Source organism: Embiotoca jacksoni, unplaced genomic scaffold (assembly GCF_022577435.1).
Source record: "Embiotoca jacksoni isolate LCO1_2020_lvr unplaced genomic scaffold, fEmbJac1.0.p SCAF_8, whole genome shotgun sequence".
NCBI lineage: Eukaryota > Metazoa > Chordata > Actinopteri > Embiotocidae > Embiotoca > Embiotoca jacksoni.
Window position 1 is genome coordinate 19,791,615 of NW_027185436.1, and position 15,744 is coordinate 19,807,358.

Below are 15,744 nucleotides of genomic sequence, written 5' to 3' on the forward strand. Positions count from 1 at the left end.
ATATCTAACTGTGTTGCTTATTTAAATTCATGCAGTGAGAACTTCCTGGTGCGCTGGGACAGTATGGGGATGCCTAAAGAAATTGAAAAACTCAACAACCTGCCAGCGCTATTCACGGTAACTGAATTCCCAACCCACTTACTGTATTCCCTCTTGTTTCAGATTTAAACAATCTAAACACTGCCTGAAATCTGTGACAAAGAGGACAATTTGTTCCTGGGTCGCTCTTAATTTACTAAAAGTTCCCCTGAATGGCTCACATTCATGGCACATCTTTGAAAATTTTAATGCATTTGCCTCCATTATGCTGCTGCTGTTTATGCTAATGACACAGTCAGCAGTTCCCTGCAAATACATCATTGTGTTAACCTGCATGTGTGCCACCAGGAATTAGTGGTTTGGAGTGTGATCGAACCACATTAATCAAGGCAGAAAGCTTCAATATTATAGATATATTTTCTTCCTCAAATCAGACAAGTCAAGACTCCTCTGACTTGAAAAACCATCCGGTAAAATAAATGTATAAATTTGTTTGAAAGCTGATATGTTTGAAGCTTTTATGACATGCTTTTATCTTGTAATATGTACCATCTGGTCTCCAGTTGAAGCCCTTTGACTGTACATAATGACAGGCTGGTGATAGGGCAAGTTAACTAGCTTTTAAATGTAATGCACCTCATCACTCAATGTGCCATAATAAACAATCATTATGCTTTCTTTGTGTCCAGGATCTGAGCAGCAGCGACTTGATGAGGCAGCGACTCTTCCTGGTGTGTCAGATCATCAGAGTGGGCAGCATGGAGCTCAAAGAGGGCAAGAAACAAACGGGCGGACTGAGGAGACCGTTTGGTGTGGCTGGTGAGCAGCTTTTCAACAATCCTAATGTTCGTTTAAGCAATACAAAAGTCAATTCAACAGAAAAAATGCCACTCCTTTCTGGTGGTACGGCTGCATGACCAGCACTGTTGAGGTGTAGAAATGAAGGATCCGTGTGTCGAACGAAATGGGAACACCTGCTTCCTGACCTAGAAAATGGCTTCACTCTGCCTTGGCAAGGGAGTCGGTGGAAATTGGTTTAGCAACCGTCTTTTTGTTTTTGGCCAGATGATTAGTGGATTTGATGAGAAATGGTTTCCTCCAGTGTTCCAGCAAATGGACTGAAACCAGAGTCAGAAAGAACATTTAACTCAAAAGTCACATTATTCTTAGCCAGGAAAAAAAAAAAAAAAAAAAAACAGTCTCGGAAAAGAGCTGGGTGGAATGAACATTTCAGAGGCATTTTCAAACTAGAGATGAAGAGCACTCAATCTGTCTTAATGTGCTGGCCGACTGCCGTGCCAGGCAACAGGTGACTGAGATCCATGCTTGGCTCAGCTTCTGCTTTAAAAGTAGAAAATACGGCTTCCAGATTTTTAATGAGTGAATGAATTTCAGGAGCTATTTAAACAAGGAAAGTCCCATTTTTGCTGTTGTTTTGGCAGTCTCTTAAAACATGCATTATACATGGTAAATCAGCTTATTCTTAAGTCTGTTACCTAACTTTGGTTCCCATAATGTGTTTGTCATTGCAGTGATGGACATAACAGATATCGCCCATGGCAAAACAGACGATGAGGACAAACAGCATTTCATCCCCTTTCAGCAGTGAGTCTTTTGATGTTGTCACACTTCTACTGCTTAATAGGCTCAACCTTGTTTTGTAACGCCACACAATTGAGCTCGAATAATGGATACGAGTAGGAATAGGGCTCCAGTTTTACTTGCTGTGTTTCATCACATCTTTTTTTCAAGGGTGCAGTTCAACTTTTCCTATGTTGCATTTTCAAGGACAAATATGAAAACTTTTTGCAATCCTGAGTGTTAGCACTTCTCAAAAACATGTTTTCATGGCACCTGCACAGAGGGGGCGGGGGGTAAGGGGGGTGAGGACAATGATGTGTTCACAGGGATTCTAGATGGAAGAGCCCCAAAAATATCTTGACTGAATCCTGACATCTGAACCAAATCTTATCGAGGGTTACCTCTATTTGTTTCTTTTCACAGATCACTGTGTCTTCTTGAGGAATTACAGATAAAAACCTCATTTTTATCAGGTAGAATCTTTCTTAGGACGCAGCAAATGTTTGGAGGATTATTTTAACTATTAAATTAGGATTTTTATGACATTTTTCTTTCCCTGAATTATAAAGCTCTTTTACATTTTGTCTTTTGCAAATTTGGACTTCACTATAGCTTCTGTTTGCACATGTACAAAAGACAAATTACCACAGAGCAACTTGTTAAGCTTTTCATCCATGACAAATTAATTTATATTTCATTAAAACAGAGTGACTTATTTTGCATTGTTAATAATGAAGTGTATAATTACAAATTAATAACAAAAAGGCTGTGCTAAATAAATTTGCAAATTAACAAAAGATTGAATTAACAACAGTACCCTGATTTTTATTTTTTTAGTTGCTTAAGAATATTTTCTGAGACACTGTTGCATCACCCAAAACACTGCAAAAGACCATCAAAGCTTAACTCCAAAGTCAGGAATCCGTTTGTTATTGATTCATCAAAACTATCAGTTGTCCAAAGAATTGTGTCTTTGAAGTCCACTGACATGTTGTTACATTTAGTATTTACTATTTGTTATTTACCCTCAGAGAAAAAAACACATGACTTTAAGATAAAATAAGATAATTTATTAATCCCACAGTGGAGAAATTTAGTCAACTTTCCCATTTTTTGCGCATGGGACACGTTATCACATGATCACATGTATGACACGTGTTTACCACACATTGCAACATATTGATTACTTGGGGAAAATATGTAGAAAGGTTTCACGTGGGAATCTACATGGTCTTCACACATTACATCATGAAAGCGTTCCAAAACTACATGTTTCTGGTGGGAAAAATACATGTTTCACGAGTGCACAATTTTGATCTTGTGATCACAGGAGTTTTTGCACGTGAAATTCATGTGGTTTTTCTTTAAGGGTAGATTGCAATCAGTAAGACAATAGTCAAGTATAAATATTCACCACAGCCAACGAAATGGTATTAATCAAAACTCAAATAAAACCTGCAAACAGTAACAGTGATGTAAAAGACCAAATCTAAAAGCTGATATAACATTTTACAATAAAGAAGGTAGATCAATAAAACTACAGCATTTCATCTACTTCACATCTGACATTTGCTCTTGCAGTACACAAAAACATGTTTTTTTCCCCCCTTTCATCTTTGACCCCATCACTACAGCATGCTCTGGTATATTTCCTTCTGTATGAGTCACCTGTTGTTCCTCTGTGGTGTTTGTCTGGTCCAGATTCAGTTACGGTGGTACAGAGAAGTCAGGTTTACCCACCTAGCGTACATTTGATTGAGTTTCACCTGTAAACTGAACCTAAAGAAATATAATGAATTGAAAAAAAAATGAGGATGGAAATGTTTTCTACTATACTTTGAGTTTAAAGATTAATATTTTATCAATTCTTTATTTAGTCATCTCAAGGACTGACCAAGTATCAAATGATGACCACAATACCACATGATGATGGGATTGGTTCCTTTAGGTTAGTGATGTATGAAACCCTGGCTGTTGAAATCTTTGTTTTTGATACGCTCAGACAGTCACTGCTCTGCCACAGCGAAAAAAGCTTAGCCATGACGTTGACTGCTTTATTTGCTCATGATATGTCTTCTAGAATATAAAAAAAACACCACATGGGAATGTTAACAAGGTTAAAAAACGTTATATTTACTGGAGGAGGTCTTTAATATTTGAATTTAGTATGAAAGCAAAAAGAATACTGTTGCAAGAACATTGTGACTTTCCTGAATCCATAGTCAGTGTTTTGAGAATCATGATTACCATTTGATGGTTGCATCAAAGCAACTGAGAAAATTAAATATTATATAACATTTTTAGGCTAAATTAATTCAATTGTATGTTCTAAAATACATATAGTCTTCTCTGTATACTGCTGGTAGTCTGTGCATCTTTGCTCTGTTGTAGTCACTTGAGGTAAATGGGGTCTTTGGAGGAATAATGGTGCATCTTGTCAATAGATCCAGAGAGTCTCACGTTGCCTTTGCAGCTCCTCCATCCATTTGTTTGTCACCTGTCAGAGGAGCTGTCAGCTGTGTTTTTTTTGTGTTCTCATCCCCCTATTTTTCTCCCAGGATAGCAATGGAAACCTACATCCGTCAGAGGCAGCTCATCATGTCTCCGCTCATCCCTTCTCGAGTCATAGGAGAGAATGAGCCGCTCACTGCTGTCTTCAACAAAGTCATTGCCACGCGGGAGGTCAATCACAAAGGCCAAGGTAAAACGAAGTGCTCACAGACAGTGTGCTCTCCTGTGATTTCAGGGGGTAGCTCTAAATTGACCTTTTTGTTTTGAGGGAAATAAATGATGTGTGAGGGGTATGCAATGTGTATCCTTTTGGTGTCTGCCTCATTTAATGTTCTTTACATCTTTGCTGGCAGGGCTGTTTGTGACCCTGAAGCTCCTCCCAGGGGACCTTGCCCAAGTCAGGAAGGACTACTCCCACTTTGTGGACCGCAGCACGGCAATTGTTAGGAAAATGGGCTTTCCAGAAATCATCCTCCCAGGTGGATTAAAGTCTTTGTTGTTGGGCATTGCTCTACATACACCGTGGTCATGTTCATTTTAATTGTTCACAGAACCGTTATAGTGGCTCATAAATTCTCGGCACATCCACCTGATCATCTGTTGTTTTTTCTCCAGGAAACGTGAGGAATGATATTTATGTAACATTGCTACAGGGAGAGTTTGACCGTGGTAAAAAGAAGACCCCTAAAAATGTAGAGGTCATACTGAGTGTGCACGACGATGAAGGCAATCCAATGGAGGTAAAACAGACCAGTTAATAAAGCAAAAACTTTTTATTTTGTGTCATTTTTAATTAAGCTCTATAGGCTTAATTAGATAGAATCTTCTTAAAATGTCTGTAATTTGACTGTAAATATTGTACTTTATGCCATGCTAATGGCACTGCCCTATGGATAGTGAAATCATGTAGTTCACTTTTCATGCACGTCCATTAACATTTCAGAGGTTTCATTTTTATGACCAAAAAGAATGACATTGACATCAACCTCATGCTCACATGCTATATTAAGATAGAACATGGTAAATATTGTATCAGCCTAAACATTAGTATTTTTGCATTGGCTTTGTAAGCACGTTAGCATTTAGCTCAGTACAAACTAAGTTTATTGCAAAGATAAAATGGATAACCACCTCTCTGCCATGTAAACTAATCTCACGCCTTGAATTTCTACAGAAAGCGATATTTCCTGGAGCTGGTTATGATGGCATAACAGAGTACAAGTCTGTTATTTACTACCAGGTGAAGCAGCCTTGTTGGAATGAAACAGTGAAGGTAGGCTCATGTCAATGACCCCCATGTGCACCTTCAAATATTGAATCTCATGTTCTCTAATTCATTTTTTCCCGATAGGTTAGCTGTAGCTCAATATAATTAAATCATCTTTGAGGAAATATATGGGCAGAATGTGCTACTCATACAAATCTCCCAGGAGATAACATTCCCTCCATATATATAATCCTGTATTCACTCGCTCCTTTAATTCCCCTGACTTTTCTCTCAAGGTGACGATTCCCATTGAAGATGTGTGCCGCTGCCACCTGAGGGTGATGTTTCGACACAGATCCTCGCAGGACTGTGAGTGACTGTGCCTTATTTCCATGACAAACACCCACATGTAATCCTTCCGCCATGTTAAATACAGCCAGAGTGGTTCTTGTTGGATTTGTTCCCATCTTATGCTCCTCTGTATCCTTCAGCTAGGGACAAATCAGAGAAGCCCTTTGGTATGGCCTTCGTCCGCCTCATGAGAGGAGATGGGACCACACTAAAAGACGGCAGGCACGAGCTTATCGTCTACAAGGTAATGCTGCAGGATATATTTATTTAACTTAAAATTTAATACACTGAGCTTTGAAATAGGCAGGAGATTGTTTATTGCTTTCAACTAATTACACAGAAATCTGTCTTGAATAGCTGACAGTGGATAGATGGATTATGCATGAATCTCCCCTCAATCAATAAAAATGAAATTAGATCTCCATCGATCAATATCCCTCATGATTCATTTCCTATTTTATGAATTTCTTAGGTTGATGTGAAAAAAGCTGAAGATGCAAAGGTTTATCTCACCTTGCCAGCAACCTGGGCTGAAGTGGGGGAGAAGGAGAAGCAAACGGGGAAGCAGTTCCACCATTCGGGAGTGATTCCGGTGACCAAAGACAGCTTCCAAATCGCCACGCTCACTTGCTCCACGAAGCTCACTCAGAACGGTACCACAGCCGCAGAGTCTGAGATAATTAACATTCTGTCACCAGTCATCTTTAAGAAAAGATACAGGTTCTATCATGGATAGCGAAGCAGCGCCATCATCATTACCTCCCAACAGATTGCCTGGAAATTAATTAACCTGATCTGCGCTGCTAATATTTTGCTGATGTGTTGATGTTGCCTGATGCTGATCTAATTCAGTTTATATTGATATTTCAGGCTTTTAACACAATTACCAGAACTGATGTTCTAACAGAAGAGGCTTGGCTCCTACCTAACCTGATATGTTGATTTATAATTTTTATTAAAAAAAAAATTCTCTAGTGGATCTACTCGGCCTCTTGAACTGGAGGTCGAAACCCGAGGATCTGGACCAGATTTTGAGGAGGCTCATGGAGGTGGAAGGAGGGGAGATTGTCAAAGCAAGTCCGAGCATACATTGTATTAAAAATATGCCGTTATATTTCATAGATGTTGCACAGTGTTGTATTTAATAGCACTTTTGTAATAGGTTTCTGTTTCATCCACAGTTTCTCCAGGACACTCTTGATGCCCTGTTCAACATCATGATGGAGACCTCAGAGAAGGACACCTATGATACTCTGGTGTTTAATGCCTTGGTTAGTATGTGGTGATGCCACAGTGTAACAAACATCAATGACAGGATGTCATTATAGTTCACATGGTTATTTTCCAATCTGGGGGCCATGACCCCAACCAGCTGGGGTTAGAAGGGTACCAACTAAGACACAAAACACATTTTATTTTTCAGACTTTTCTCTAAATGTTGCTTCATTCTTGTGAAATGCCATACAATTACAAATACCTGTTTTATAAACACATTGTTAGGGAGAGTTGCTGTCAGCGCTATCTGTGGTAATAAATGCATTGCATTTTCAGTGAGTGCTTCTTAAATGCCGCACTGTGTTTCTCCCATTGAAAACATCTCAGGCCTCAGTATAGTCCATCAGAACCGCTTGACAGATGATTGAACAGCTACAGAACTCGCCCCTCAAACACACCTTTTAGATGTCGCAAATGGAGATGCTGGGTCCTGTAATTTTTCGACTTTCGAAAGCAATAATCCAGGATTCACACCCAGGCATGCGGCAGTGACACAGTAATCGGTGTATAAACGTCTGTCTCTGCTCCCTTTTTTTTTTTTCCATTTGTCACATAACTATTTCTGGCACTTTTCATGGGAACAAGCGAGTGCAATGCTTTGAATGCCTTCCAGGAGAGACTGTCTTAAAATGTGTGTTGTCATCCCCATAATTAAATGATATCATGTGTCTTCGCCTTCTCTGCGACGGCTGGCTTCTCACTCTGCATTCAAATGTGGTCATTGAAAACAACTATAAAAACGTTTTCCTCTTGATGTTGTCAGACGTGTCATATGAAGTAGAGCTTTTCTAGCAACACCTGGCCCTTAATGAGAAGCAGCATAGGTATGACGTTCAGTTTGAATTTGCAGTAACCGAATACAACTCTGATACAGCATAAGTGTCGTGAACAGTAAATAGGCTGGTATTATTTGCATAAAATGATCAAGAGTAACACTGGTTTGCTGTGAATGACTCGTGCACATAAAGGTTAAATTAATCTTTGTAAATTGTTTTAACATCAGACTGATTTAGTTTCCTCCTCTTGTTTCATACCAGGTATTTATAATCACACTTATTGGTGACATCAAATTCCAGCACTTCAACCCAGTCCTGGAAACCTACATCAACAAGCACTTCAGTGCCACTTTGGCTTACATGTGAGTTCCCCGTTCTGTATTTCCCACCTTTGATGGCTTATGCTGTTTATTTTTAGTTCTGCTTGCTCCTTTTCTCCTCTCTTCCTCCCACACCCAAATTATCAGCAGACCTTGATGCCTGACTTATTCACTTTCTCAGGAAGCTAACCACAGTGCTTAACTACTACGTTGGCCACGCCGAGGAGCCCGTCCTGACCGAGAGGCTGTATGCAGCACTCAAAGCTCTCAAGTACCTGTTCAGGTTTATTGTACAGTCCCGAGATCTCTATCTCAGGTATCGGAAGCCGCCACACAATAATACACTGAGCACTTTTCATAGTCTAAGAATTACTTCATGTGATTCATTGCCTGACATTCATTCTCAGATTCTGTGGGAACAGTGAAGATGGAGACGCTTTCTTGAACTCCATCCGCACCCTTTTCCTCTCTTTCAACACTCTAATGGACAGACCACTGGATGAGGGAGTGAAGATAAAGGTAAGCTCAATGTGTGTTGGATTGTTTTTTCCCAGGAGCTATTTTTAGTTTTATAGAACAAAATTTTTTGAGAAAAACAATTTATAATTTTCTAGCTTTACAACAAAACAAAACTACAGCCAGTCAGACTCTGTGATGTTACTTCAGTGTTTGTATTTTTCACTGCTATGCGTAAATGACTGCAGTAATCCAGCTGTGAAGATGTGTTAGACTATCACAGACAAGTAATTGAAAAGTTGTACAAATTTACTTTAAAATAATGTGGGCTCCCTGTCGGCAGCCTCAGTAAGGTGAGAAAAAGTTGTGTTAACAAGTATATTTTACTTCAGAATAAAAAACCATTGCCACACTGCAGCCTGATGAGACCTGCTTCTTTGCTTTTTTTCAGGGGGCAATATTGAAATACCTCCCCAGCATCATTAACGACATCCAGACTGTGTTTGATCCTGTGGAGCTCAGGTAACTCTCCAGAGGGTTTGCACAGCAGGAAATGATAATTACCTGTCTCTGTGCAAATTATCATATTTACTTTTGAGTAAAGGAGGCGTTTTTATCAATTCTCGCTGCTGTAAAATCAACCCACGTGTGTTGCTCATTAGTCCTTTGTGACTCTAATTACTATATGTGAATAGCATTACAATTTTCACAGTGGCTCTTTTCTTTTCATTCTCTTTTCAGCGTTCTCTTAGCAAAGTTCATTGAGAGCATTCCAGACTCTCAGCTTGTGCGTCAGAAGCTCGGCTGCATGTGTAAAATGGTGGAGAGTGACCTTTTCAGGCAGCCAGGTAGGAGTCCTCAAGGCTCAAAAACCACATAATGTCATTTCACAGAAGACGAACGGGGGGGAAAAAAAAAACATCTGCTACGCATTGCACTTGCATACAATTTTGTCAGATCGGCTCCTTCAACAGGAAATATGCTGCGTGATTCACTGAGAACTGATTTCCTCTCCTCTTTTGCCACAGATTGCCGAGATGTGCTTCTACCACTTGTTACTGACCAGCTGAGTGGGCAGCTGGACGACCACTCCAGTAAACCAGACTATGAAGCCTGCGTGCAACTGCTCAGCACAGTCTTGGACAGCCTGGACCGCAAAGATGTGGTGAGTAGTCAAAATTCACCAAGATTTTAAGTTTAAAGGTTCAGCACACCCAAATTACAGGAGTCATCTAGTCCGAGGGAGATTGTGGATATAAGTACCTGAAATAAGTTTTATCCACAGGCTGGCTGTGTTCACCATTAGGGATAAGGTAAAGGGCTCAGGCATCCATGGGGACCTCAGCGTAAAACTGCTATTTTCCGTTCCAAAGAGTCGGATGAGGTGATTCGGGCCTCTGTTTGAGGTTTTCCGGTCACGTTCACCTGGGACGAAGCCTCTGGGCAGACCCGGAGCATGCTGGAGAGATTTCATATCCCATCTGGCCCTGGGAGAATCTAGGGATCCTCCTCAAGAAGCTGGAGGATGTAGCTAAGGAAAGAAACATATGGGCTGCTCTGCTCAGCCTGCTGCCACGGTGACATACCTATACCCAGATAAACAGTTTTAAATGTCATCCAGACAGTTTGGGTTTTAATTACCAGGTTTTGAAATACTCATTTCTACGATTTTTCTCTCCGCCCTGATACAAGAGATGAATAGAATAATTTTTGTTTATGCTCAGTGTGTTGAAATATTGCCAGCGACATGTCTTCCCACAAAGGATGTCAGCATGTGCAGTTCCTCTGAATGATCTGCAGACCTTGCTGTTTTCAACAGTTTTCCTCTGTAAAACGTTAAAAAATTATGACAAATGCCTCAAGTGACATCTTCAAAATTCTACTGTCAGACCAATAGTTCATAAGACAAATATACTCCATTACTATAATTTAGTACAAAGAAAAACATAAAATGCAGACAACTGAGATGGCAAATGTTTGTCATTTTTGTGTGGAAAAAGGTCTTAAACCATTAATTATTAATCAAAATGCTGGTTAATTTTGCTGTCAATTAATTAATGGACTTTCATCTTGAATTTGTTTTTTCTTTCTATCAAAGAAACTCACAAAAATCGAACTTTTGTATGGATTTTTCCAGAGTAAGTAGAGCTGTGTTTCCAGAGAGACATAATTCTGTTTACAGCCACAACTACTAATTATTTTCCTTGTGGATTAATCTGCTGATTATTTTTATGATTAGTCCATTTAAATACTATGGGAATGACAAAATAAATTCCATTTATCTCCACTGTGTTATTCTGGAGACAGAACGTAGACAGAGACCGACAAGTATTTCAATATCTTGAAGAAAGAAACCAGCACTGAAAAAAAAGGAGACACCAGGAGTGTTTGTAATTTGGATGTATCAGCCTTTAATACTGACAGCACTCTGGAGCATGTGTGTGTAGGTGTGTTTGAACTGTTGACTGTACCTGAGGCGGTTCTGTCTGTGCAGGGTCCAACGCGAGGGCACGTTCAGCTGATAATGGAGCGGCTACTTCGCAGGGTTAACCGTACTGTCATCAGCATGGACAGATCGTCTCCTCTCATCGTAAGACGCACTGTGACCTTATCAATGACATCCTCTGCATTAATTTTTTTAATATTAATAATCCTGACATCATCAAAAGCTAATTATAGCCAAATATGTACAATATGTGGTGTATATGCCATTTTTGTGGGATATTTATCTGTGAAGTCACTCAAATAATCGTGGTCTCTCTGGCGGCAGGGCCACTATCTTGCCTGCATGACGGCCATCCTGAAGCAAATGGATGACATGCATTACGCCCACTACATCAGCACCTTCAAGACGAGACAGGATATTATTGTAAGTGTCTTGGGTCCTCCCCCATCGGCTACATCTTGTCCTGAAACATCTCATCAATAAGAGGCATTAAACCACCCAGGCCACTTACTGCTCCTTAAGAGAATATTGATTGTAGACATTTCATGTACTGAATTGGACTGACATGATGAGGTTGTCAGTGGGCCTCCATTAAGCTGTAGGATCATTATGTGTGACAGGCGTGTAGCAGCAATGCTGTGGATTTGCTTAGTTTGGTTTTTGGCCTTTTGGATATAATGTATTTCTTTAAGAGATAGAGTGCATATATTCAGTAAAGATTTTATTATTTTCTGACCTCAGGACTTCCTCATGGAGACATTCATCATGTTTAAGAACCTCATGGGAAACGTCTTCCCCGCCGACTGGATGATCATGAACCTGGTGCAGATGAAGGTCTTCCTGAGGGCGATCAACCAGTACTCGGACGTCCTCAACATGTACTTCCTGGACGAGGCTCATTTTGAATTGCAGGTGTGTCATCCTCCGTGGCCTCTGCAGAGGTTACATTTTATATTAAACACAAAATCAAGTGTTATGAGAAGGTAATTATGGTATTAATATTTTAAAACCTTGCCTCCCTCACAGCTGTGGAATAACTACTTCCATTTGACTGTGGCGTTCCTCACTCACAAGACTCTGCAGTTGGAATCGTTCTCTCAAGAGAAACGAAATAAGATGCTGAACAAGTGGGATCATTTACAATTCATCAAAAAAGATTGTTTCAAGAGATGAAACTTAATCTAACAGTCTTTTGATATAAATTTGTCACAGATATGGAGACATGAGGAAGACTATTGGATTTAAGATCAGAGATATGTGGTACAACCTCGGTGAGTATTTTGCACCACCTGAAAATGCTGCTATTATCATAGAGTTTGTAGCATTGTTTATTCAGCAACTGCCAGTAATGCAAGAGGAACAACAAGACAATATTTTTTATTGTCCAGTTTCACAGTGTGTTGTTTTGTTTACTGCATTATTAGATTTGCCCTCTGTTTGCTTAGAAATGAGGATGCAGCTTATTGCCTTCTAAAATCATACTATGATATTTCTGTGTGATAATGTTTGTTGTCCCTCAGGCCCCCACAAAATGAAGTTCATTCCAGCCATGGTTGGACCCATGCTGGAGGTCACACTGGTGCCTGAGCCCGAACTGAGGAAAGCTACCATCCCCATCTTCTTTGATATGATGCAGTGTGAGCACAACTTCAGCCCCGGACGCACGTTCGAAACGGTAAAAACGATCTCAGAAATCCAGCACTTCAGTATTTTTTTTCTTTCACTTCTATTGAAGTTGCTCCTGGTTGAGCATGATATTTGTGATGTGCACGATCATCTGATTTTTTAAATTCCTTTCTTATCGTTGCAGTTCGAGAATGAATTGATAACAAAGTTGGATCAAGCGGTCGAAGGAGGTGGAGGGGATGAGCAGTACAAAGTGCTGCTGGAGAAAACGTAAGGCAGATCAAACAGAAAATATTTCTTTTATTCAGAAAGCTGTTCAAGTAGTACAGTGCACCGATCAAAAATCCAATTCGGTCTAATAGGGAATTCACATAGGATTGCTTTTAGAATACAACAAAGGCCTTTCTGATTGTGTTTTGATAAAGTCCCCAAGGAGCCAGAGGGACTGAAGTCAGTCTGTTAGAATTGTAAGAAGCCTCTAATCAATAGAGACCCCTCAAGCACAGACTATATGGTCCCAAACAATTGCTAGAACAATGTGCTTTTCAGGAGGAAGGACAGGCTTTGACATACTCATAAATTTAGAAATAGTCTTCTACAGCTAAAAAGTAGTCCATGAAAGCTATTTGTCTGTTTGTGCAGATTACTGGAGCACTGCAGACGCCACCGATACCTGTCCCAGTCTGGAGAGGAGCTTGCTCTGCTGCTGAGCAGCCTGCTGGAGAATCTGCTGGCGTACCGCACCATCACGCATGACGAAAGTCCAGAGCACCGCATGAGCTGCACCGTCAACGTGCTGGTACGCCCTGGGCCTGTATTTGCCAAAGTGTTGACTCTATTTGTGCTTGTACATAAAGCAATTACCTGCGCAAACTGCTTGAGAGAAAAAATATTTTCAGGAATATGGAATCAAGACTTAATTTTCTTTTCCTGCAGAATTTTTACAAAGAAAAGAAAAGGGAAGACATTTACATCCGGTGAGTCAGATGGACACTTGGACTATCTGGTTTTTGGACCAATCGGCTATTTGTGTCTTAACTGATGTCTTGTAACCAGGTACTTGTACAAGCTGCGAGATTTGCACCTAGACTGTGAGAACTACACAGAGGCGGCTTACACTCTGCTGCTACACGCTGAATTACTGGAGGTCTGTTTAACCTTAGGTAAACATTTAAAAACATGACTATTTCAGCAAAGTGTTGATTTATGGTTATTAACTCCACCAGTGGTCTGACAAATCCTGTGCACCTCATCTGATACCTCGAGACGGAGACCATGTGTGGACCCAACAGGAGCTGAAGGAGAGGCTCTTCCAGGAGATCATATGTTACTTGGATAAGGGCAAGGTGACTATTAGCTGCACTGTGAGCTGTTGTCTGAATATAAACAAGGTAGCGTTGTGAAACTCGTCAGAAAGTTACGCAAGTTCACACATCAGTCGCACAACTCTGTGTTGTGTCAGTATTTAGCTCTCTCACATGTTGCTACATATCAACTGTTATCTCTCAATGTGAGGTAGTGGTTTCACCAAGGGACAGCAGTGGGAACCAGATGGCAACCGTTCTAACTCGTGCTCCTGTGTTTTTATTTTCATATTTTATGTGCCCCTTTAAACTGAGTGATGCACATGTCTTCTCAGATGTGGGAGAAAGCCATTGAGCTGGGCAAACAGCTGGCCAAGATGCACGAGAGCCACATGTTTGACTTCATGGAGCTGAGCCAGCTGCTGGTAAGAGCACGCGTGCTTTGTAATCAGCCGTACAAACAAAACACTGGCACTCCTATAACCTCTGAAAAAGTCAGCTGCATAAACGGATATGAAAATGATATAAAATACAGGTGGTTTTATTGTTGGTGCTTAATTGATAGGAATTGAAATGAGTCTGATGACAAGAATTGTGAATGAGTTTGTTCAAGGCTGCAATTTATTGTGTTCACCTGTTTTTATCCAACTTATTTACACCCAGATTGGATCTGCTGATACTTTGAATGTATTATAGAGGATCTATTTATTTAGGAGGTCTCTTAGCATTAATAATTTAATAGAATTGTTCTACAAAAATCCTTTCTCGAAATTACATTCAGGAAAATAAAAGTTTTTTTTCTTTAAAAATTATTACCTCCAACATGTTTTAATGTAATTCTAAAACATGCACCTCAGGTTAATTAGTGGTTCTACAAATTGCCCTTGGGTGTGACTGAGAGCGTGATTGGTCTTTGTTTACGTCTGTCTATAAAAGTTGGCCCTGTGATAGACTGGTGACCTGTCAAGGGTTGTACCCTGCCTTTGCCCAAAGTGAGCTGGGATAGGCTCCAGCCCCCCGTGACCCTGTTCAGGATAAAGTGGGTATAGATAATGGATGGATGGATGTTTTAATGTTTGTCATCAGAATTACGGAAAACTACCCGCACGATTTTCATGAAACTTGGTGGAAAGGTGTTGTGAGGAAGAACCCAGTGCATTTTTTAAGTGGTTCAGAATCACAGGGCAGATCCACAAATTATTTTCCACTTTCATTAACAATGCGAGACAGGACATTTGGCTGACTTAAGGGCATATATATTCAAATCCAGTAGATAGGAGTAAAGCTCAGTACAACCCACATTTATGAATACAAGTAATCCTCTGGATACGCATGTACTCGCTCAAACTTAATACAGCAATCAGTCGTTATGAAGGACTTAAGGACAGTGGTGTCATAGGGAAAAACTGGAACCGGAATTGTATCATCACCACATTTATAATAATAAATAAATAGCAATTTTTATTAAACTAATTTTGTACTCGTATTCACAGAGAAATGTGAAGAGTCTGCAACAAATTCCTCAGCGGAGTTCTGCGCTCTCCAAGTGCACTTGTAGTTATGAACAAACTGTTTGTATACTGCATCCTTACCATCTTCTTTGTCGTCTGTCTCAGAAAAAACAAGCCCAGTTCTATGAAAGCATAATGCATGCGATGCGGCCGCAGCCGGAGTACTTTGCTGTTGGATATTACGGCCTTGGATTCCCCTCTTTCCTTCGGGTAAGAAAATGACTACCTATTTCAATAAATAGAGACTATGAGCAACCCTCATGTGGCTGAGCTTATAAGCTGCTTTTTTGAAGAATTTCTTAGGGCGATGTGCAATAATGACAATAAAGGTTATTGGTTTT

General features: G+C 40.1%; 1 protein-coding gene across 2 annotated transcripts in view; it reads left to right on the forward strand.

The window, feature by feature from the left end:
• The window catches only part of dock5 (dedicator of cytokinesis 5), a 31,993-nt gene that overhangs the window by 8,942 nt on the left and 7,307 nt on the right, over positions 1-15,744 (forward strand). For both annotated transcript variants that reach the window (XM_069138566.1, XM_069138567.1), the window contains exons 9-39: positions 36-117; positions 729-858; positions 1,572-1,644; positions 4,179-4,321; positions 4,485-4,610; positions 4,747-4,871; positions 5,306-5,404; positions 5,635-5,707; positions 5,830-5,933; positions 6,162-6,342; positions 6,665-6,762; positions 6,871-6,960; positions 8,002-8,102; positions 8,242-8,376; positions 8,468-8,579; positions 8,968-9,038; positions 9,258-9,364; positions 9,545-9,681; positions 11,011-11,106; positions 11,287-11,385; positions 11,704-11,874; positions 11,989-12,089; positions 12,175-12,233; positions 12,483-12,637; positions 12,773-12,858; positions 13,231-13,387; positions 13,525-13,565; positions 13,645-13,735; positions 13,815-13,934; positions 14,228-14,317; positions 15,509-15,613. In XM_069138566.1, the coding sequence (XP_068994667.1) occupies positions 36-117; positions 729-858; positions 1,572-1,644; positions 4,179-4,321; positions 4,485-4,610; positions 4,747-4,871; positions 5,306-5,404; positions 5,635-5,707; positions 5,830-5,933; positions 6,162-6,342; positions 6,665-6,762; positions 6,871-6,960; positions 8,002-8,102; positions 8,242-8,376; positions 8,468-8,579; positions 8,968-9,038; positions 9,258-9,364; positions 9,545-9,681; positions 11,011-11,106; positions 11,287-11,385; positions 11,704-11,874; positions 11,989-12,089; positions 12,175-12,233; positions 12,483-12,637; positions 12,773-12,858; positions 13,231-13,387; positions 13,525-13,565; positions 13,645-13,735; positions 13,815-13,934; positions 14,228-14,317; positions 15,509-15,613 (3,358 nt within the window). The remainder of the gene's footprint in view (positions 1-35; positions 118-728; positions 859-1,571; positions 1,645-4,178; positions 4,322-4,484; positions 4,611-4,746; positions 4,872-5,305; positions 5,405-5,634; positions 5,708-5,829; positions 5,934-6,161; positions 6,343-6,664; positions 6,763-6,870; positions 6,961-8,001; positions 8,103-8,241; positions 8,377-8,467; positions 8,580-8,967; positions 9,039-9,257; positions 9,365-9,544; positions 9,682-11,010; positions 11,107-11,286; positions 11,386-11,703; positions 11,875-11,988; positions 12,090-12,174; positions 12,234-12,482; positions 12,638-12,772; positions 12,859-13,230; positions 13,388-13,524; positions 13,566-13,644; positions 13,736-13,814; positions 13,935-14,227; positions 14,318-15,508; positions 15,614-15,744) is intronic.